At 48.5% G+C, this 21,900-nt stretch overlaps 9 protein-coding genes across 9 annotated transcripts; 5 read left to right on the top strand and 4 right to left on the bottom strand.

Annotated features, from left to right (window-relative positions):
• Positions 1–1,324: 1,324 nt before the first annotated feature.
• Positions 1,325–2,557, top strand: DEU56DRAFT_751880 (uncharacterized protein; the record flags this gene model as incomplete). Its single annotated transcript, XM_041349592.1, has 6 exons — positions 1,325–1,565; positions 1,876–1,988; positions 2,025–2,129; positions 2,193–2,323; positions 2,368–2,387; positions 2,427–2,557. 6 exons carry the CDS (start codon positions 1,325–1,327, stop codon positions 2,555–2,557), a joined length of 741 nt encoding a protein of 246 aa, XP_041213759.1.
• A 2,945-nt stretch (positions 2,558–5,502) lies between these two features.
• Positions 5,503–5,923, top strand: DEU56DRAFT_868688 (uncharacterized protein; the record flags this gene model as incomplete). The annotated part of the gene is made up of 3 exons (XM_041355511.1): positions 5,503–5,721; positions 5,771–5,828; positions 5,880–5,923. The coding sequence occupies 3 exons, from the start codon at positions 5,503–5,505 to the stop codon at positions 5,921–5,923; spliced, it is 321 nt and encodes a 106-aa protein (XP_041213758.1).
• A 2,466-nt stretch (positions 5,924–8,389) lies between these two features.
• DEU56DRAFT_726817 (uncharacterized protein) lies at positions 8,390–9,427 on the top strand (the record flags this gene model as incomplete). Its single annotated transcript, XM_041347941.1, has 2 exons — positions 8,390–8,491; positions 8,546–9,427. 2 exons carry the CDS (start codon positions 8,390–8,392, stop codon positions 9,425–9,427), a joined length of 984 nt encoding a protein of 327 aa, XP_041213757.1.
• Positions 9,428–12,639: 3,212 nt separating this feature from the next.
• Positions 12,640–13,659, bottom strand: DEU56DRAFT_726972 (uncharacterized protein; the record flags this gene model as incomplete). The annotated part of the gene is made up of 4 exons (XM_041347954.1): positions 12,640–12,769; positions 12,828–12,979; positions 13,114–13,146; positions 13,249–13,659. The coding sequence occupies 4 exons, from the start codon at positions 13,657–13,659 to the stop codon at positions 12,640–12,642; spliced, it is 726 nt and encodes a 241-aa protein (XP_041213756.1).
• Positions 13,660–13,803: 144 nt separating this feature from the next.
• On the bottom strand, positions 13,804–15,123 carry DEU56DRAFT_476672 (P-loop containing nucleoside triphosphate hydrolase protein). Its single transcript, XM_041346410.1, has 3 exons — positions 14,336–15,123; positions 14,169–14,284; positions 13,804–14,118 (listed from the first exon to the last, which is right to left on the bottom strand). The coding sequence occupies exons 1-3, from the start codon at positions 15,008–15,010 to the stop codon at positions 13,950–13,952; spliced, it is 960 nt and encodes a 319-aa protein (XP_041213755.1). The 5' UTR covers positions 15,011–15,123; the 3' UTR covers positions 13,804–13,949.
• A 441-nt stretch (positions 15,124–15,564) lies between these two features.
• DEU56DRAFT_955312 (retrieval of early ER protein Rer1) lies at positions 15,565–16,455 on the bottom strand (the record flags this gene model as incomplete). The annotated part of the gene is made up of 5 exons (XM_041359224.1): positions 15,565–15,634; positions 15,686–15,820; positions 15,881–16,070; positions 16,131–16,167; positions 16,219–16,455. The coding sequence occupies 5 exons, from the start codon at positions 16,453–16,455 to the stop codon at positions 15,565–15,567; spliced, it is 669 nt and encodes a 222-aa protein (XP_041213754.1).
• Positions 16,456–16,525: 70 nt separating this feature from the next.
• DEU56DRAFT_774117 (3-oxo-5-alpha-steroid 4-dehydrogenase-domain-containing protein) lies at positions 16,526–17,699 on the bottom strand. Its single transcript, XM_041351608.1, has 2 exons — positions 17,664–17,699; positions 16,526–17,611 (listed from the first exon to the last, which is right to left on the bottom strand). Exons 1-2 carry the CDS (start codon positions 17,686–17,688, stop codon positions 16,779–16,781), a joined length of 858 nt encoding a protein of 285 aa, XP_041213753.1. The 5' UTR covers positions 17,689–17,699; the 3' UTR covers positions 16,526–16,778.
• Positions 17,700–17,769: 70 nt separating this feature from the next.
• On the top strand, positions 17,770–19,345 carry DEU56DRAFT_476433 (uncharacterized protein). Its single transcript, XM_041346408.1, has 2 exons — positions 17,770–19,023; positions 19,082–19,345. The coding sequence occupies exon 1, from the start codon at positions 17,856–17,858 to the stop codon at positions 18,975–18,977; it is 1,122 nt and encodes a 373-aa protein (XP_041213752.1). The 5' UTR covers positions 17,770–17,855; the 3' UTR covers positions 18,978–19,023; positions 19,082–19,345.
• Positions 19,346–19,750: 405 nt separating this feature from the next.
• Positions 19,751–21,702, top strand: DEU56DRAFT_955304 (uncharacterized protein; the record flags this gene model as incomplete). The annotated part of the gene is made up of 15 exons (XM_041359223.1): positions 19,751–19,755; positions 19,797–19,880; positions 19,931–19,948; positions 20,007–20,019; positions 20,071–20,125; positions 20,179–20,229; positions 20,279–20,458; positions 20,506–20,588; positions 20,644–20,688; positions 20,738–20,791; positions 20,850–20,909; positions 20,956–21,116; positions 21,166–21,186; positions 21,253–21,448; positions 21,518–21,702. 15 exons carry the CDS (start codon positions 19,751–19,753, stop codon positions 21,542–21,544), a joined length of 1,053 nt encoding a protein of 350 aa, XP_041213751.1. The 3' UTR covers positions 21,545–21,702.
• Between the last annotated feature and the right edge of the window lie 198 nt (positions 21,703–21,900).

Genomic DNA, 21,900 nt, shown 5'->3' with positions numbered 1-21,900 from the left:
GTATCGGCACGAGTGCGACTCGTAGGAGCTGTCCTCATTAACCTTGATGGCCGCAGATCGTAGGTAGAATAGAATTCATGGGTGGTGTGGAAGGTCTGAATATGAAAATGACGACCGAGACAGTCGCAATGCCTGTCCTTGATGTGAACGGCGGTCGGAGACTAACGATGTGCATTTGGGAAGCTGGAGCATCCTTCCCGCTGCCGACGTAGTTAGAGTACTCAACAACGCGGGTGACACAACAAGCGAGGGTTCACACCTAAGCACAGCAAAGCAGCAGTTCATCCCTTTTCTATAAAATAACATAATAACATGCGTCCCCCACGTATATTCAACGCCGTGCTTTCGGAGACGTTCGCCGTGCAGGGTCCCCTGGTAAAATGTGTGTAATCAATGATGCATATCCTAAACATGAAGAGGCAGTGTAGGAAATACCTTCACGGAGATACTGTCTTTGGATCACCCCCAGAGTCCGTGAACCCTTATTAAACTCCTACATAAACCATGGCTTTTCCGAGGCGCAGGCCAACAAAATTAAGGCCCGGTGGGCGCATCAGAGAAGACTAAGTTTGCCATAGATATTAACGCATAGCATTGAATTCCGTCCTCGCTACCATGATACATTAAGGCTAATATGAGAAGCATCAGCAAAGCTGTACCCGCAGCACGTTCATGAGGGTGCACTTACTTCTGTACCAAGGTGGAAAATGAAACAATCATCTGTTTGACCGTCGATGATGTCGGGCATCCACCCAGCCCTTTACGTTGCCTTCAGATCAGGGTTCGTCACCGCCATCGATATCAATTGGGGTGTGCATGGTGTCCGCTTGCCTCGTGCTCGCGTCTTCACTAAAAACTGCAACAAGCTCCACATAAGTGGAGATTCCAAAGAGACATGAACAGACCACGATACAGAATGGCAGTACTCACTTGAAAAATTTGATTCGAACCGGCATGCCAAATCACGAAGAGGCTGTGGGGGTGTACGATAGACCTGAATGAAGGGCACCTGGCATATCTATCATCCGCAGTCCGATATCAGTACTGTATGAAAGTGCGGCATTGCGCTGTCACACATGTCTGTAACGACTCCGAACCATTATTCCCGAACCATATTCCCGAAATGTCGCCGCAATTCTTTACATATGTAGAAGGGAACCAATTGCAAACGACAATTCTTGTTCTATAGGAGCAGAATCTTCCACCGAGATATTTGAATTCGGTCCGCAGTGACTTCGCGCCGTAGATGGAAGGCTCTGCAAAACCATTAGACGGAAAACACTTGGTCCATGCTACGCCGAGAATGGAGAACATATGATATGCTATGACACTGCCTCTTGCGCCTCTACCCGAAGCCCTTTTAGGAAGACGATGCGGCGTTGCGGAAGGGAAGGATCGTCATCGGTTCATCATCTGTGGTGCTCGTGGAATACCCAACCTCACAAGGCTCGGGGAGGCTCGGAAGACGTTTCCAGACTTGTTGTGTGATTCTGTGTTGAACATTCTAAGCGTATACGTGAATCAGCAACATAAAACCGGCTTGCTTCCCGACGTTCCGAAGTTCTGTACGAGATGGATCTGAAGGCTCCTGCATTATGCTGGAGAAGGTATGCTGGGACGCGGGAGGAAACGGCTAGTAATTGAATAAGCGCGAATGAAGCTTGTGTTGAAGCTTAGCTTTGTGACAGTGAGCAACACGGCTAACGTTTGGCGACCGACGTAGTATTACTTCGCGTAATTACGCCCCACGCCCATGCGCATACGGTCTCCAGCCTCAAACCGAGAATTGATTTCGCCAAAGTACGATCAGATACGATCAGTCTACCTTAGCTATCCCGCAAAGAAATTTCTGACCATTCTACTAATCTGATCAAGGTTCATGCCTCCTTCGTGGTGCAGTGCTCCCCGGCTTGCCATTGGATCATGTCGATGATCAGTCGATCCGCGGATATCGTGCAGGGCAGCCAGACTCCGATAAGTACTCGAGTGTAAGATCGACAACCACTTTGTTCAATCTTATGCAGGTTGTGCTAATTCGGCGGCCTGGAACCTGGCACGAACGGGGTCACAAAGGCGTTATCGCGAAAACGCTCCTCGGCTCGAAGCCTTGCGATCAACCGAAAGTCGAGGTACGTAGCAAATCTGGTTCTTCAAGGGTAAATTACATTGTCAACCATCCCTCTTTCGGCTAGCCAGACTCAGAGCATGACGGATCAGACGCTGGTTTTTCATTCGGCCGATCAAAAGAAGGTCTGAAGTTTGTGGCATCACGGGTTCTTCGGAGCCGCCGACTTGTGCCCTCGTACCCTAGAACGTGGTCAACGTCAGTCAATGTCTCGTTTTTGCGACAGTCCTCGTGACTCCCAGCTGTTTGGTAATGCGGAAAGGTAATTCAGTGTTGCAGGATACTACTGATTCTGGCGTAGTTCAAATGTTCATCAAACCTTCAGGCCTTGCAGCAGGGATCACAGGGATGATATCGAGTCGTGTTCATGCTAGCAGGCAAGCCATATCGAACGCTATCCTAGACGCGATAATAAGAATCTTCGCATGGTGATGTGGAGAATATGTGCTTGCTGGTTTTGATGCATCCTATAGATAACCGTGGGCCTGGCGTTACGTTTGGGAGGAATGTATTTCCCTGCAGCCTCTGCCACCCTGAAAACTTTGTAGAATGGGAGGCAATTAAGCTGAGTTAACCAACGAATTTAGAACAGCCGAGCCAGCTCATTTAAGGTCGTGGAGAATCACCTGCAGCTAACTCGCTGATCTTCGGACAGGGTGAGATGTTTCGACGCTGATAGAGATCAGGGATGAATACATTATTTTGCCTCCGCGGAACGCCCGTATGCATTCGACGCTCCTAACGGATTACAACCCTTGCGAAATGAAGCGGAGGTGGCTCGTCAGGAAGACGAAATAAACATTTTGGTTCACACTCATTCACAAGACGCAGAAATTGACGGCATTGCTTGTGAATCGTACCTCAGCGCCGACCTCTGAGAAAAAAAAGCACAAATAAACCTTTGACAAATACTCATGAGAGACTTTTACAAGCATCAATGGCGTGCTTTCCACCAGCGGATAGTTGAGGTACTAGTCGGTCAACATTAGAGGCTTGCACTCTATTTACCGACCTTGCTTTTCGATCAGAAAAGCTGATTTTTATACAACGACATTCCGTGCTGTGGACCAGACTTAGCTCGATCTATATTCCATCATGATGTAGAATGATAAGGGTATGTTGTGAGTGCTGCTGACGGTTAGTAGCTACGTTCCCGAGAGAATCGCAAGCTAGTTTTGGATGCACAGTAAGGCTTCTCTGTACTTGTGTGGCACAGCCCGGCGTGACAGCAAGTTGGGCGGTATTACGAATCCGAAATAATAGCGGTTCGGAACTTGGAAGCATGAATGGTTTGAAACTTGCGGGTATCACGGCGTACAAGGTACGTTTAAGGCTAGCTAAACGTTGGGTTCGGGCGCTGAGCGCGAATGCGGCAGCTGTGCCAACTACTGTGGCGGATGAAACGACTTGATAAACAAGACCTTCTGCAGCATCATTTCCCGAATCGTTACACAAGACTTGAACATAGTACATTGTTCCTTGGTTTGCAAATTCTGTACTCGCAGACCAATTGCTGAAGAAGCGTCAAAGCCGCCAACAACGGAAATGATTTAACGACGTTGATACTCATTGCCGTGTCGTTGATGGGCCTAGTAGTCTCGGCCATCGAAATAGCGTTGGCTCTGTGCTTCACTTCGTCGCATGTGACCTAATGATCATGAGATGAAGTGACTCGGAAGCACGGTAATGCAAAATTGCAAATAGAGTATGGTCTAGTAACGTTGTCCTTTTTTTATTCTCGTTGGACTTTGTACTTGTGTAGCGTTCATTCTTCATATTCACGCCGCATCGTGTTCGCCAATCTAACGTTCAAGTCAGCGCTGCAGCTCGATCTTTCCCATTACCTCGCTATCAGACGCTGATTGACTCGTGCAGCATCTCGCCCGCTAAGTCCTTCAAAACATAGACCCTCCCGGGTTAACAATAAAGGCAGCGCCACTAACGCTGAGACAATGGACAGACAGGAACGGCGAAACTTTATCATCAGCGCTGTTTTAGAAAAGATACTGGCGCACGCGAACAGCACGTGAACGAGCCAAGGAAGGCGGGCGCATCAGTTGGCAAGTGCTCGGGGTAATTGAGATAAACAAGGATCTGTCACCTGAAGATCAAGAACGCCCACCAACTCGACGAAAACGGTGCCAATTATGAATTTAGAGCGCCACAATTAATCAGGGGCGCTAGGGACGATAATATGATTGTAGTAGATGCTGATCCTCGAAAACGCTTACTTGGAAATAAAAGGCAATAATCCTGTGTTCGTTGGCACGTTCTATTACCTGAAATCAGATCTATCATGTTGAAACTGGCACAGGTAGCTGGGAGACGATGCACACACCCACGTTGAGTCAGAGGATATATTGTGGTTGGGCGCCCATCGCTCAGGACGAGTATTGTTTGACTTGACACGGAAGAGGTTCAGTTTTGAGCGCTACCGAATCAGTTCGGTGGTTCGCCACTCTTCGCGAGCGGCATTTTGATGGTATCTTTCAGGGCGGGGTCGGTTCGTAATCCTATATTAGTAGGACATCACAACGTGTAGGATTTATTATAAACTTACATACAGCGGACCTCGCAACATATGATCCAGGACTGTTGAGCCCACAAAACGTATTCCAGCGTTGGTTAGCTTGTGTCACATACGATCAATACTTGGGCGAGTGGCTCAGGCGCAACACTGTAGATTTGTTACAGGGTCGAGTAGGGGTCGAGTCAGATGATAACGCACTTGAAGCCCTACTGATGGGCTTCCAGAACGATGCATCATCGTGGGTGTTTTGAATATCTATAATCCTATAATCGAGGCACAGACGGCCAATCTTGAGCGTGCCCGACCTGAAAATACCGCGGCGCCGATAACTATATCTTACGTCAAAAGATTTGAGTCGAGAACGAAGAAAATAACGAGTCAAAGCGGCCTACTTTACGTTTTGTGAGAGCACTGGCACAGCAGAACGGAGATACGAAGATTATCTACCATCAGACGTGAGTGCCCATCAACTTAGACTATACTGGTACTGGAAGCCAAATGCATACCAATCTCGGGGTCGGAAATATCAGAGGAGTCAAAGCTAGTTGCGGGGCGACTGGGGAAAATACAGATAATGAAATACACGTAAGTTAAAAATGTCGATGGTGGTGGTCTCGTCGAAACAATACAAAGTGTAGGCGGTTGTTTGGCAACACCCTCTGACCACTACCCGAAATGCTAAGGCCTGAACCACACAACTGCGCGCTCTGGCCGATCACACAATGGTCTGCTCCAATTTAAATTCCTTACATACCACTAACCAACCCGCATATAGGCAGTACAAGGTATAACAGCGACGACGAGCACAAACATCACAGGTGCTACTCACGCTTCTACACCCAGCATTATGCCGCCAGAGCTCGAGCAGACGCTCGCTCTACTATCATCACATCGTTCTGTCCTCGGATACCTCCTTTTATCACGTGGGGACCATGTCAGTATCATACGCCATTCAGGCGTCATCTTTGAAGGAGAACAAGGCAAGAAGTACGCGAGCGTTATAGGCAAGATGGTTGAGAGCGTGCAGGCAGGCTTGGAGGAAGTAAGCGGGTCAGAAAACGACGGGGTGCGTAGCGCCGATGCCTCATGTCTCACTTTTCTTCATGTCGTTCCAGGACCAGATTCGCTTCATGAGAATACGGACCAAACGCCATGAAATCATGATTTCACCAGGTCAGTGGGGATCTGCATTTGCTGATGTCAATACTAACTACGCATTGGCAGATGAAAGATATCTTCTCGCGGTGTTGCATGACCCCGCTTCATGAATTTTCCTTCTTCTATTACATCTTGTTATATCTTTGGTTTATCTTATAACTGTATCGGTAGTGCCCAGGTCCGAAGCTGTCCGAAGTTTCCGCGTCAAAAGGCAGCCGCGAGAATCTCCACTCGAATGTCTGAATCGCAAACATCTGTTGTCAAAGAGGAGCAAGGGTAAAACAACAACAGCAGCTGCGGGATAAGAAAATACTCCACCTCGATTAAACACGCACCATCCTGCTCGATGCTCGCCTTGGGGTTAAACGGCCTCCTATACTCCCAGTTATAACTTATCACAGATCGAAATAGACAGCAAGGTCCCATCAAGCACAGCGGAGATATGGAAGCCTATCCAGGTCGATTCGGTGGATCACCGCGCTCGTGCATACAGGAGGAGACAGCCAAGGGACCCCTTATAAGAACACGCTGAGAATGGTATTTCCGGATTACATTTCTCAGCGGTTTGCCAATTTTTGACTCGATAAGCAATTCGCGTGCGCCATGGCCAGATTGAATGATAGGCCTGCTTTAGCAGAAATCGAACGGGGGCCCGAGACGCCATCGATTCGTTCAATTCCCAAATGCGATGCAGTTCTTTGATCTTATCCCGGACCGTCTATCATATGACTCTCGTGGGTGTGGTGGATAGTAGCCTATTAGGCTACGTCATGATCAGTATATGATCATCCGTTTATGCTCAGCCAGGCTGAATTCCCATGTGCGCAGAGTCACATTGTTTTCCATTCGTGATTCATACGCGCCACATCACTCAAGGCCAGTGGTCTGCTGTGGCACAGATGGAGCTCAACTAAGGCAACAGAGAACCGTGGCACGTATCATTTAATTGGAATGGCAGACACTGCATAACCAGTTCCAGGATGGTCGCTCCGTGATATCGGGACTTAACGTGTGTCTCTGGTGATGAGCCCAAACTTACATGATGGCGCATCACATGACGCCGACGGCTGGAGGTAGAGTTATGCAACCCGCGAGTTGCACTGCAGTGGAGCTTTTTATCGCCGCAAGGACCGAAGGGGGATGAGAGCATAGACCTTGATGGGCTCGCACGGAGAGTAGCCTATGTATATCGCCATGGGGTTTAGGCAGAGTGTAACGATGAAGGTTATAAGTGCCGTCACCGACGTGTTTTAAATGTCCACACCCGTGGGGGTGCGTGTTTCGAAGATGACTAAAAAACTTCGTTGACGTGAAATCTGTGGTAGCTATTGAGTCGTATGCCATGTGAGTTGCAAGGCTATCGATTGAATTACGTGCTCACACATGTATGTATGGGGGTTCGGAAGGGAGGTATCGGAAAGGCTGCTGCGAATCGAGGATGTCACTAGAGACACGGAGAACACTGCCTGCCGCGGATCAAATGCGTTAGGGGGCAAAGCCGTCGCCTCTCGACAAAGGAACGGTATGGTACGGATGTGACTGCTTCTTTCAACCGGATCATGTACATGAGAAAGCCTGCCGCATACTGATAAGCATGTCGGGACGAGGACGAGAGTTAACCGGAAAGAATCGTAATTGAGGCTGATCGGATAATCCTAATGCTGTCCGGTATAGTATGGTACCTAATGTCCTGACAGTGAGCGTCGAGCCGTGTATGTCGCAGAGGAGAGGTCTAGAGGAAACTGGAACTTTGTATACAGTGCTTTGATGTCGGAACAAGCAGTGCCACAATGGCCTAGAATGGGATGACAAACCAGTTCGGAAGGCGCAGGGCGAACCAGTCCAGGACGTTACTCCGGAAGGCTGTTGTCCACCTGAAGCGGATGTAGCTGTCATCAGATCAATTCGTTTACAAAAGCGCCTACACAATGACACTGTTTGCATATATAAACGAGTCTGGGAGTGTTTTAGCTGTCCGTTGAAAAATCCTCCACCCTTCGCCTTCTAGTACTCTCTCTACTTACGCCCGAGCCTTCCCGCAGTTTCATAAAGCGGCAACGAGGTTGTGCTCTGATCGCAAATTGAAGCTTCTTTGACCCTCGAGGCGATTTAGCGAGACATAAAGATTGGGCCCTTGAGCACGCCGCCAACCCGCTGAAGAGAGGTTGAAATTATTAGATTGTGACACACGTTGTTTGTAAGTAATTTATTTTCCATGCTCTGCTCCATTTTTCCATTGTTCCTGTTCAATTTCGCGGAGGTCTTGTGTGACAATGCGGATACAATATTAGGTAATTATTTTTTTAGATAACATTAAATTTTTTTGCCTCGCGGCAACGGAGTCTATGGAAGGGGAAGGGTGCAGTGACCTTGCCGTTGCTAAACCTACCTTCGTATCCCAGGCTCATGGTTTTGGTTCCATTCATTTTCCTTCTTTGCTTCACACTGCCCTAATTCTTATATACCCCGTCATTCTTCCACTCCCGTTCTAACTAAACTCCCAACGTTGACTTTGACTTTTCAGATCACTTTTCCCTTCGCGACACCACACCGCCCGTTCCACTCATCACCCCATCATGGCTGCTGTGCATGGTCCACTAGTACCTACCCACCCATCCCCCTTTCGGAATGCCCAGAGCGTTCCTCATTCACGTATGGGTTATCATCCCGCACCGTCGGTGAGTTCTTAATAGCCGCTCGTCTTTCCACATGTTCAACTTCGGGAAACATAGGCGCCACCCAAACCCCAATCCACTCAACCTTCGACAAGACACTCTGACCCATTCTATGGTCACGAGCAGCCTTCGCGGTTGTGCGCCAGGTTTATCACCCATCTGTTTGCCTGTCCCGAATACCCCCCATCGTCTTCTAACTCTCAAGTCAAGCTCCCCCATTTCATCGCATATGCCCTCCACCGCACGAAGCTGCATTCATCTGTCACCTTCGCTGCTCTCGTCCTCCTCCAGCGATTGAAGGCACGCTTCCCCACCGCTCGGGGATCTTCGGGACACCGCCTGTTCGTATCCGCATTCATGCTCGCGTCCAAGGTCATCTGCGACGATACTTACTCAAACAAATCCTGGAGCATCGTGGCCCAGGGTATGTTCCAGCTCAGGGAGATTAACCAGATGGAACGCGAGATGTGCCAGTACTTGGAGTGGGAGCTTAATGTGGACCCAGTAACGCTGAGGGAGTTTGAGGAAATGGTGAAGAAAGATTTCGTAGGTCAAGGTCCCTACCCTACTTACATACTACCCTCCTCATCCAAGACCACGCCTCCTCCTACCACGAATCCATTCCCGCCTCCCCCAACCGCTTTGGCGCCTACTCCATCGTATGGTCATCGTTACCCTTCTCCGCCAAAGCCCGCATACCCTCCACCCAGCACGTATATTACCCCACCGACAACGCCAGACACGCCGTCGCCGAGTTATTCTACATCGACGTCCCCAGCTTCAACCGCATCGCCACCAACACCACCAGGTATGGAGGATTGTACCGCCCGTATAGTATCGGCGTCATCGTCGCCCGGTATTCCAAAACACGAGCCCGTTCCAGTACCACCGCCATCAAAACACAAGATGTTCGCGTTCGCGTCGCCTGCTGTTTGGTGATGGCGACTGATTGGGCGCATCGTGGTCATTGTTGCGTTTTTCTTATCGCCACTTATACACTCATTTTCGCCCGTCTCGATGACGCCGCTAACATATCCACTTTCATCGCTGTCTGGTAGCGGTGGGTCTATTTACCAGGACTATCTATACCCTGCAGCATCATTACTTGGCCCAAGGTCGTTCTGGGACCGTGCTTCATTTACTGCATTACCATCCATATGTTGTGTCAATAGCGCATTAAAGTATTTCATAGGCATATGTACAACTATATTGAAGAGAACAAAAAATGCCACAATCACTGCAATCTATGGGAATGAAAGTGAGACTTTGATTATATTGATGAGAAGGGATCAAATGATCCCTGCCTTGAGGTACGACAAGCGACAGATCGCTTCCAGTTTCCTTCACACACCCAGAGTCGTACGACAGCGCCAGCTAGCTAAGATGATCGATTATGATCACTTTCGTTATGTGGTGCCAACGTTTACCAAAACTCCGCCGGAGCCGATATCTAACTGGTTCTGGACTGTACAGGCAGACAAGCAGAGTGATCTACATGCATGCTTCTGCATGCCGTTCCTTGTCCAACTTTAAGCATGGACACAAAGAGCCCTTTGAAGTTTGAAAGCGCCACATTTCTCATATGCATAAGGACCATGTATCCGCGTTTAGTCCGACTGTTCTTATCCGAGCGCTAGAAATGCAAAGTTCTATCAGACCTTTCCGATGGAAAACTTCATATGCCCAAGGCTGTCCCGCACCTCGCCTTTTATGGTAACCAACTCGCTCGCGATCATTGCACCTTGGTCCTATCTCCGGCCTTTGGTCTTTCAAAATTTTAGCTGCTGCGGTCTGGAATCTGGATCTTGGATGGTCAGTGATCTTCCGTTCCATTACGCCCGTCGTATCCTAAGTTACAGCAAGTACTTACTTATATACAGCGACTCTTGGCCACTAGGAACCAATCACACTGCTTATCTCACAATTGTCAATAGGGTATAGCGCATGTGCCATCAAAATTGACCACGTGAGATGGACGCTGAGAGTGGCATGCAGTTCTTGTTATCAGCCCATAAGAAGTTCATTCTTACCCATTAATGCTTCTTGTCTAACCGAGATAGCTGGAGTAGGTCGTGACGGCCTCTGAGGCTCTGAAATCTCAGTCTTGGTACAGTATACAATGGTACTTCCATGGCAGGCGGTCTACCGTGACCGTCCATTTGATGCGGCCACGCTTTGACCTGGCTGGATCTTGCAGATCACCAGGCTAATCTTGACACAAAGAACAATCGAATCCATTGTAATCTCGGTCCTTAAAGACCAGGGGCCAACATGCTGTAGCCTCATGTTTTTCTGATTTAGTAACCCTTAGTGCGGCCTTCTCCACAAGGTGGCGTACATGCCGACAATGTGAGTTCATATTTACCTCAGTCACTCCTTCAGATGGTAAAGTTAGGTTCGAACTTATAGATCATATGCTGTCGAAGGGGCACAGTCCACGAGTATTCGTACTATGCGATCTTCTGTTTCATGCCTAACAGACATGAGGTCGCGGTGCACAGAGTACGACACGGCGTTCATTGGTTTACCTCCAATGTCGCATACACTCTCACTCTTTAGTTCCCAAACTGCACCTTAAGATACTTGATGTATTAGGAGAGTTCAACTGCGGTTTCTGGAATGGTGAGCATCTCACCATTTCTCCGCGGTCTTCCCTTTTGTCCTTTGCTTATTTTCACATCTTCAGCCGATTAAGTCATGGCGCCGGATCGAATTATCACCTATTTCAAGTCCTCATCGTGCCCTGGCTTGCATGCCAATCAGCATTCTGTGTGCACCGGACTTCTATGCGCACCGGAGCGCAACGCACTGGTCAAGATCTAGCTGCGGATGGTGTAATAGTCATCTGCCAGAAAACCGATGATACAGTGACTGCTGTGTGTTGGCAAAATGTATGTACCGGCCAAAGACATTATAATCTCGCTGCGGAGGGTATACTTGCCATCTGCCAGGGAACGGATTATTCTGCACTGCCCGTAAGTCGGCCTCCGTCATGGCTGTAAACTGGGGAGATATGTATGGCCAACACATTAGCTTTCACAGAATCTTGATTTGAACACGCCGGCGGTCACTATTTTCGACTTTCAACTTTCGTTTTTCTGGCATTTGATAAGATGCTGCATTGCTGGAGTGTGTGGAACTTCGCCGTGACGTTCTGTGAACGAGTATAGGTATGTACAGGTTTCGGCCCATGTAGATGGTCCGGGTGTGTGTGTTTTTTTCCACTTGCAGGGTCCGTTATGTGTTCTTTGATGTTACTCCTCTTCACTTTCATACACGGGTCACTGCTTGTGAGAACAGAGGCCATTTGGCTGAGTTCTGAGCTGCATCTTGTCGTTCCAGTACATGCAGGTTCCAGTATGCCACTGGATGGCGCATATGTCTCCTATCTCGCGAATACGGAAGTGTTTCGAGTCAGAGATAAGTACAGGTATTGGTCCTCTAGCACTGGATAACCCTAGACTCCAAGTCCCTCTATTTAGAATTATCCGATCTGCTTGCGCCCTTCTACCCCTCTAATCCTGCACCCGCTATTATCACACGTTTGCATCGCGTTGGGGAACGCCCACTCAAATAACCAGCCCATCGTGAAATATCTCCATAATGATTGGTAGGGGCGCATCCGCGTCAAAGAGGCTCGGCGGCCCCTCAATTCTATGTCATCTTTGACACACTGATTCACCAGCTGACACCCTTGATGTCATCTCACTGGAGATAGCCTTCCCCACAATCCGTCACAAGCTGTCAGAAACCGATCCAGCTGGGTCTCTTATCAAGGATCGATAATCACTGACATCTGTCTAGTCAGTGCCACGTTCTGCAAAGAAGCTTCAGATGATGATAGGCGCCCAGGGCCACTGTCCTTGGAGACTTGGAGACCGCAACGGTACTCCAGAGGATGTAGGTCATATGCTTGTCATATGCCGTGTTTGATCATCTTGAACATTTCCTGAAATACTTCGATCGGCTAGAACTAGGGACTTTGTTGTAGCGGTGCCTCATGATTATCGTTTCAGGTATCTCCAAGCGTTGGAGCTTCTTTGCATTAATCTGTCGGCGTCCTGTAAGTGTCATTTAGACTTTGTTTCATGACTCAGGCTACATATTTGTCGTAGGACTGTTATCTGATCACTGATCATCTGCGTCCGGTCCTATGTTTCTTCGAAGCTCTTATAGAAGACGATCGCATCAACATATTCCTCGCCCTCTCCGTCCTTCCGTCTCAGACGACCAGCCTTGGGTATAAGTCCAGCCTTCGTAAAGTTCAGTGCCTCCCACAACCTGCAATCGAAGCGATCAGTGAAGCACGGACACGACAACCGATCGTCAAAAGGCTCACTTCACACTGGCGGCGTTATTATTATACACTAGGTTAAACACACTGGCCTTGTACCCCAACGCTGGTCCATAATGCAGATATGATTTAGCGAGAATATGCCCATAACCACTGCCACGTTGAGAAGGGGGGACCATAAATCCTGCATTGCAGATCTACGGTGGAAATTACATGTCAGCGGGTCGGTCGAGCCTGGTTCGTCTCAAATTACACTGGCATGAAAAAAGCCGCAGCCTCAGGCTCGCCCGGGAGCCGGTGAATCCCTTGCCCAACTGAAGCACACACTCACATGGGAAGATCGCCCAGGGTAGTTGGGTTTTACCTGCGTCATCATCAATTTCCACGGAGAAAGACCAGCCATATGTCAGATTGGGGGAACGAAAACATTTAATGTTATATTTTGCCAATAGGATCGGCGACTGACGTAGTAAAACCCTGCGACGCACTCCTCCCATGTCCGCCCGTTTCTCGCAGCATCCAGACTTTTGTCGATTTCCCGCACCGAGCGCTCCTCGCTCTCAATCGCCGGCGGATCTCCTTTGCCAGCGATTGCGACGAGCACGTCTCCGCCGAAGAAGTATGCTCCGAAGGCTGCGGGATCGGCCATGTCTTCTTGTGGATACGTCAAGCCTTTATCGACTTCATCTGCAAAGATGGTGTGGAGGTAGTTGAATAGACCTGTTTGGATGCGCTCCACTGCGGCCCGATCGATGTGGTGGATGGTTACGAATGATGATGGGGCCCCGAGATCTGGTTTTACCCCGGGACTATCCCATAATGTAGTAGGCAAATAAGATGTCCTTTGCGCTCTAATGATGGCCCCGTAAGCAGACATGGTACAGGTATACGAGTGTGCGCGGGATACAGATGTGCCAGCGAGCAACCAGGAACTGGACTTGCCTTCATTTGTTTGGACAATTGACTTAGACTAGCGATTGGCTTCGAGAAGAGGTGTCACACCTTCTGATCCTTACGGACCGGAGAAATACTCCCAAACCAAGAGTCTCACATACATTACTATGCTCGAAGGAGAAACACTAAGCGCTCAGCCTTGCGCGCGAGATAAAGTCAACGCGCAGTCCATGCGCAGTCCTCTGTCAAGTTAATGCGTTCTAGCCTAACCTTCTAAAAATTACTAACGTGCAGGAGCTCTCTATCATCACCAATCGTCACTGATAGCCCCTTCCCTATCCACGACGGTAGTCGCTCTGTTTCCGCTCCTTCACTGCCCGATAATCCTATCGTCACTCCGTCACCAAAAAAGACGTATCCGGGAATATAGCGGTCTACGAAGCTGCTCATAATGTTATCAATAGTACATGAAGAGGGAAAAGAAGCACCCACATCTTGACCTGATCATCCGTCATGCCTTTTCCGCCATTCTTGGCCTTCATATGGTGTTCCTGTTGTAATCTCCACTTATATATGATAGACAGCTGTGCAGATGAAGGCCCCTTTATCTTCAAAGAGTGAGTCGCATGCCAAGCGTGCGTCGAGAGCGAGGTATCTACCTGAATGAAAGCATCCAGTGCATCCCACCATTCGACGTATCGCTTTAATCGCTCGTTGACGGCCAGTACGTGATCCACGGACACAAAGGTTTTCATGTCAAAGATATCAGGCTCGAGAGTCGGGACAGGCTGTTTCCACCTTTCTTCGACGAGCTCTTTACTCGTAGGGAAAAATCCCACACACCATCCCTCCAGCACTACTACGTCCACGGGCCCTTTCACTGTCTCACCATGAGATACACGATCCCCCTTTCCATTAAATAGACTCTTATCGAAGAAAGGGATGTCGACAGCCCCTGCATCAACGTCATTGATCTTTTTGAGGTTCTTCAGGACCGAAGTACCGAGAGGTACATCGTGCGTTCCTGGCTGTCCCCTTCCCTGAAAGAGGATATTGTTGGGATGGCTTTCTGCAAGGCTTTGGAGCCCAGAGTGCGGAAGATAGAGATCGTCAATAGAAAGCACGGTGACGGAGAGGGCGTGTGGTGGACTGGAAAGGTGGGTACGGAGGCGGGAAGTCAGGAAAGTCTTTCCGCTACCCTGTGGACCTTGGACGCCGACAAATAAGGGGGTCGGTCGTAAACTCGGCGGATATCGTGATCGATGTTCTTGTAATTGGTTGAGAACGTGTTGGGCCATGTGCTGCACGGCAGGCGGATGGGTTTCTCCGTTCATGATGTGCAAAGCTCGTGGGGTGATGGCACGAGAAAACGTAGCGGTTGCAAGCTTGCAGGACGCGGTGGACCGCCAGAGCGTTCAGGTCATGAGACCGGTCACATGGACACGCTAAAAATTCTGTAGTTTTGTTTGAATTAGTATCTCGCCATCTATTCTGAAAGACCATACCTCTGGTGCAGATCTAGAGACGTTCGCACAACGTTCGCAACCAGTACTAGGCCAAGGCTTGTGGCACAATCGTGGGAATCAGCTCTTCGGTGGGTGTTGCTCGCACTCTACATTGTACAAAGGAATCATGTCAGTCATAGGTCATCAACTAGATGGCTCACCAACTGTATTTCAATGTCGAGCAACGATACACAACAGTGATATCAAGTAGTGAGATTATCAGCGCTGTAAATCCGTACCGTAATATTGTAGTGACGCGACGGGGAACTTTGCGGACATGGATAGTCACGGAAATGGTACAGCAATAAACATAGTCCTGCATTACTATCCAAAATCTATAGGCAAAGAGAATGTTCCGCATCACAAAAAGCAGTAAATAATTTCTACTTGCTCCCGCCGTAACGTGCCTTGCGCCCTATGTCAAATGGAATGTACTTGTATTTGATCATGTGCCTAACAAAAACGTTTCAATTACGACCACAAGTCAGGGAGGGATGAACGAACTGAATTTGCCGACGCATTGTCAATGCGAAGAGAACACAAAAGTAGACCACAAGGATCGGCCAGTAGACTGGCACATCGAAGACCTCAGACACGGTGCAGAAGAGTGATATGACAGTGGCCCTTGTTGAACTCAGCCTATGGAAACCGTAAATGGTTAGTGACACGACATGGAAACAATAGGATCAATGGTCGCACCAAAATTGCCATTCAGGGAGCCGCCTCACAAAAGGCCTAAACTCATCATCCCGCTGGGAGGGAAGCACAGGCACGCTTTGGTCGCCACCTTCTTCAATCTCATCGGCAAGGAGATCATCTTCAAGTGAAGGGTCGAACTTGGGTTGCAGAAATGCAAGAAGCAAGTTCAGGAGGTAAATGGCCAAGCCGTCTGTTACGCACAAAAGCCACGTCAGGCACGTTCCAAGCAATCAAGCACAAGTAGACGCACAGCAGACTACACATGCATCCAAGTACCGCAGACATAACTGGTGAGCCAGAGATCACATTCGTAGATGTAAATACACAGACCGATATACCACTGTTGACACGTCGCTAGTCAGTTTCATCATCAGAGCATAAAATAAGTTCGGATTTACCCCCTGGGACAGCACAATTCTAAGCATGAAGAGCGCCAGCAGAAAGAAAGTCGCCAGCCATCGCTGAAAGACGTGAGGAGTCCATCGGTCGAGTGTTTGTTGGTACTGGCGCTGAAACTTCGACAACGATGCTTGTGCAGAGTGAAAGGGGGTTGAAGCAGGTTCATCCGAAGACATCATCTTGAGTCTTGACAGGAATCGTAACGAAGATAAAAACCGTAAAACCGGGGACCTAGAAGAATGAGTATGTATGTTTTTTGGTTTTTTTGGTACAAGCAAGTGAACGTGTCGAACTGCCGCAAAAGGCATTTTCAAGCGGCGACCCAAAACATTAGCATTCGCTCGATAAGTTATTATTTTTCGAGGATAATCATGGTAGATCGTACTTTCTTAACATCATCGAAGTTGGAAATGGAACAAGCTGATCGTGATATAGAAATCGTAAACATTAGCTGTCCTTGAAGTATAGATATCAGAGCCCCTGTGTCACACCCGGCAGCCTAATAGATAAATGGCACGACAGCTTTCCTCTCCGTGGGGTACTCGGGAAAATTCTTGTGGTACCATTGATGGCCCTTGTACGCCCGAGGGATCATCATGAAAACTTCGGCCCAGAAGAACAACCAAGGGGGTTGGATGGTTTTCATTGTCTCTGTGAGCGGCATAAGAGCAGGCAATGGTGCAGCGGCTAATGCATAGCCAAACCATTCTGACCATTCGCAGAAGTAATTTGGGTAGGAGATATATCGGTAGAGGTAGCCATGGGGGATGGCATAGTGCTCCTTTCCGACTTTGTTCTCGTTGCGTTTGCCTTTCGCTTTAGAATTACGGCGGATATTGAGAAGCACTTCATCGTGCAAAATGTTTCCCGCGAAGCCACACGCCCAGAGTGTTATTCCAGCCCAGAAATATGGACGAGAGAAGGCCCCCTCCAGAAATGCAGATGCAGTAGGAGATGAGATGTAGGTACCCATCAAAGCACCATTTGCAAGGTTGAATATGATACCGGAGAGGGAGACACTGATGTGCGCCTTCGAGCGAGATGGTGTTCGTAGAGGGGAAATTATTGCACGGTTAAGATAATGGATAATGAATAGGCCAGCGAGGATGACCTGCGGGCCGGACATCGCAGACGTTGATGTTGCCCAGGGCCCGCGGAATAGTACAGCAATGAAGGTCATGGGAGAGACTAGTTCCATAACAATCCACGACTTGATTCCATCTACAACGAAGATGCTGTCATTGGATGGAGCAAATCTTCCGAACGGGGCATCGATGAGAAACTGAAGCGGACACATTATGGGTGGTATGAGGAAGAACCATTTTCTTGCCGCTGAATTCAAGTTAGCATGCTCAATGGTTAGGTACTCGTTGAGACTGCTTACCATCATATAAGGACTCGGACTGCATGTCGTCGTGATGAAAGGTCTAGTCACGGACAAGTCACGGAACCAAAACGTTTCATCATGCTGCTGACTAAGCACCCGCACTGCCTTCCGAGTCAGACCAACTTCAGACACCCTCCTAAAACGCCCATAGGTTCAGCGATTATTGTCTCGCAAAGGCAATGTCAACTAATGGGTAAGCTGAATCTTAAACGCACTCCCGCTGAGGAGGCCGAGCGGGCTCTCTGCAAAGCTCGAAAAGCCGCAAAGAAGGCGACGAAGCGGTCACATCTGTCTGAGGAATCGAGCGAGCATAGAGAGTCTGGTTCTAAACGGAGACGCCGAGGAGAGGTAATTGATTCTGATCTTGACGAAGATTTCTATGGCCCTCCGCCTCCCCCATCGCTGTCGTCCGCGCACAAACCTGATTATGACACTATTCTTTCCGAGTTGGAAGACACTCGCTTCAGGGAGAAAATGTGGGACGCTCTACGGGATGATGAACGGTTGGATGGTATAGACGCTAGATTTAACGATTACGCCCATGTCCCCGATAGATGGCGAGCAAACGGAGCCAGCGGTGGAAGCCCTGCGGACCAAATGGATATGGATCCGCGGTTCATGGATGATGACGCGTACGCTGAGTGGATTCGAGATGGGATGTGGAGGTTTGTCTCTCAGCTGCGAGTAGTTCCTTGCAGTTGCATTGAGTGTCCCCATCATAGGCGAAAGCACGCGCGACAATACGAAGAGGAAGCACACAAGAAGGCGGAAAAGGCAGCTCGTAGCGCTAGGAAGAAGGAAATGAAAGCAGAAACGGCCAAACTCGAAAAGGCTGCGGAAGAGCGAAGAAAAGAAAAGAAAAGAGAAAGGGAAAGCCGACGAGAGGAGAATGCTCGAGCAGAGTATGACAGAAAGTGGAAGGATCTCTTGGATCCCAATGCTCGGCATGGCTCTCCGCTTTCCTTCGGAGACATTCCGTGGCCACTATTTGTGCCCATGGTACACTCAGATACCGCTCATTCAGACCCATTCTCGATCACATTGGAACACTTCACAACGACAGCAATATCTGCATTCCTGATACCACTTTCTACAATTTCTGCGCTCGCTCAGGACGTTGGTATTTCTCTCCCCACTCAACATCATGACAAGAAGGAAAAGAAAGAGAAACTACGGGAGACAATGCTACGGTTTCATCCGGACAAGTTTGAAGGACGGGTCATGCGGAGGGTCATCGAGACGGACAAAGATAGAGTAAAGGAGGCTGTGGGTCAGGTGGCTCGAGTTCTCAATACTCTCATGGAGGAATAGATCGAAGGTCTGAGATGTAGGAATGGATTGATGGTATAGTTGTTCGGTTGGTATCACAGGCATTTGTGGCGTAGGCAACTCATGATCATCAATCTTTTATACAGAGACCTGAAGTTTGAACTGAGAAATCGCAACTTCTCACACGAGGCAAGCTATGTTACTTCAAGAAGTTCGCATGTCGAGTAGGTCCCCGTTGTACTGTCAGATTTGTAAGAGTGAATATCGGCAAGTCTGCCGGTTAACATCCGACTTCACTTGCTGGCTCTCGCGGTTTTTTTTTCAGAAGAGAGGAGCAAGTGCACATGTTGTGTCGCATTTATTTCGCACACGGGCGCCTTGGATTTCTCTCAAATACCCCCTTACTCGTGTGTGTTGGAATCGATCCTACTGACCCAAGTACGTTTTTACACTGCATTCGTGGAGATTTACTGACAAGAAGTAGTACTCGTATTTGGCAAGTCACCTCCGACATAAAGCGTGGGCCCGGTGAAAAGTATCTTGCCCATTTGTTTGCCAGAGGCTGATCCCGACTCACCTAGAGTTGCTGGCATGCATGTATGAGCTATATCCACCGCGTTATCAGAAGATCATGATACGCATCGAGTCGTCGCCTTTGGGGATGGTGTATTGATGGTGATTGATCAAACGCAAACTTGACCCAGTCTCCTTCCCATTGTCTTAGTTATTCTCTCGGACCCGCGTGGCTGTCTGACGCACTACTCTCTTCATTATCCTGCGTTGGTGGGATCGTCCTATATTTGCCCCTCAAAACGATGTTGTGAGTATTAATAGCAACCCTGATGACCGTACTTATATAAGGCCATCATTGCCAAGCGCTCGTTTAGGATTCGGTCCCCCACCTGAGGACATCCTTCTGAAGATGATATTAGACGACGACCAAGGGTAAGTTTCATGATGAACTTTCAGGTTTTGATATACTTTGACCCGCGTAGAACTTTTGACACCTTAGAGTAAGCGTCACAATTGGCTTCTGCTAAATGTTAATTCACCAACCACCTGGAGTGACAGCGAGGGCCCATTCGTGAGGGATGCTCTTGGCTATCATGATTCAAGTACTGAACTATATTACCAGGTCATTGGGTACACCTGTTGCTTTGTGCTCATGGGTATCCTCTTGGTGCAATGTTGTACGTCGCCCTGATCAAGTACCTCTGCGTTCCTGTTTGAACCTAGAAAAAAGTCATCTACTTCAACCGGTTCCCAAACGACCGAATGTGGACGAAAGCGCTGGGTAATGTACCTGTATTGTTGTGCAATGAAGTATTGCTGACCCGTAGAAGTGTCCGTGACCTTGCTGCTAGAGACCCTCATTACAGTCTTCGTGTTCCACGGTTTTTGGATTGGTGCTACTCAGCGCGGATCTAATCTATCTATGGTCGTCGCCACTGGCGTTGGTGGGCAACGGTTAGACCCTGACCCTCTGTGGTCATATGTAGCCCTGGCGCCACTTACGGGACTTGGTGAGTGACACAAAATATGAGCAGGGTCGGATCATTGATTATGGCAGTCTCTTCCCTAACCCATGGTTTCTTCTGCTGGAGAATTTGGGCTGTGAGGAATTCCATGATTGTCCCTGTATTGGTTATGATGGTGAGCGCACTGAATGATGGCCATTATTTGGTGCTCACACAAGGTTCACTCCCAGGTTTCGTTGGTGCAATTTGCGATGGTGACTTACGGGGGCGTAGTGGTAAAGATCCATTTGTCCCATGTGTTCCGTCCTCCTGAAATGACTCCAGTATGGCTTAGTTCCTGACCTAACCGACGACCGCCCCATGCCATTTTACGTCCCGGTGAGTTATGTACCTTGTAATCGGCGTGGACATATTCCTTAAACGCAGAATCCGCTAGGTTTGGCTAGTCGGCAGCCTTGTATGCGACTCAGTCATCACCGTGTACATGACGCTCAGTGTAAGATACAGCTTTTCCCATCTGACCATGCTCACTCCCATCACAGCTCATACACTGCAATGAGAAATCGGGTTTCAAACACACAAAGTCACTGTTCAAGAAGCTTATCAAATTGACCATCGAAACCGGGCTGATAACTACGACCGCTGCGCTCATAGAACTTGTGCTTTCCATTGCATTTCGAGTAACGTTGTACCACATTGCATTGTAAGTGGCAACCCCCCTTCGATTGAACTCTGTCTTATCAATAGCTCAGATTTTACATCATCTCAAAGTTGTAAGTAATTTGGTCTCATCTTCAGTCCGCCGCTGAATTCAGTATCGACACGATTAATCTATATAGGTATGCCAATTGTATGCTGGCAACCCTGAATTCGCGGACATCGCTAAACAAGTCGGTCGATCGGTTCAAGACTGCTGCCATCTACGACGATTGGCACTCGAGTTCTCATTCAGGAGGAACGCCCGCGAGAAATTCTGCCAATGTGATACAAATCCATACCAAGGTTGAAACCACCATAGAGATGGATCCATATCCGGTGAGTTATTTTCTTCACCATGGAATGACTGACTCAATATCTTGGTGTACTCCTTTCGTCTGGATAAAGAATCAAAAGAATTCCATGGAGGTATGAGCTACCTGTACATGTACAAATATATTCCTACAAACATAGAATACTAGCCAGAAAGTTATACTTTAAAGAGCGTAAAGAATAACTATACAAATCAGCCTTCCCATGGCGTCGTAACTCCTGGTCGGCTTTACCCGCGCGGGACAGCTTTGCTGTTTCGGTCAAGGCAATGCATGCCGCGGCATTACCTGCGGGAATTCAGCTGAAAGCAAATGTCCTGAAAGGGTCACCATGAACAGAGAAAACAACGGAAAAAGGCAGTACTGCTGAGGGAAAGGGACTCGGAGGCACACTGATGACACTAGGAACCTGTCGTGTCGGGAATAGAGCGGAAAAGTGCTGGCAGAAATGTTTGCTTC

The sequence above is a fragment of the Suillus clintonianus genome, assembly GCF_016758775.1.
Source record: "Suillus clintonianus strain FC179 chromosome Unknown DEU56scaffold_6, whole genome shotgun sequence".
NCBI classification, from domain to species: domain Eukaryota; kingdom Fungi; phylum Basidiomycota; class Agaricomycetes; order Boletales; family Suillaceae; genus Suillus; species Suillus clintonianus.
This window is presented reverse-complemented; position numbering and strand designations above follow the sequence as displayed.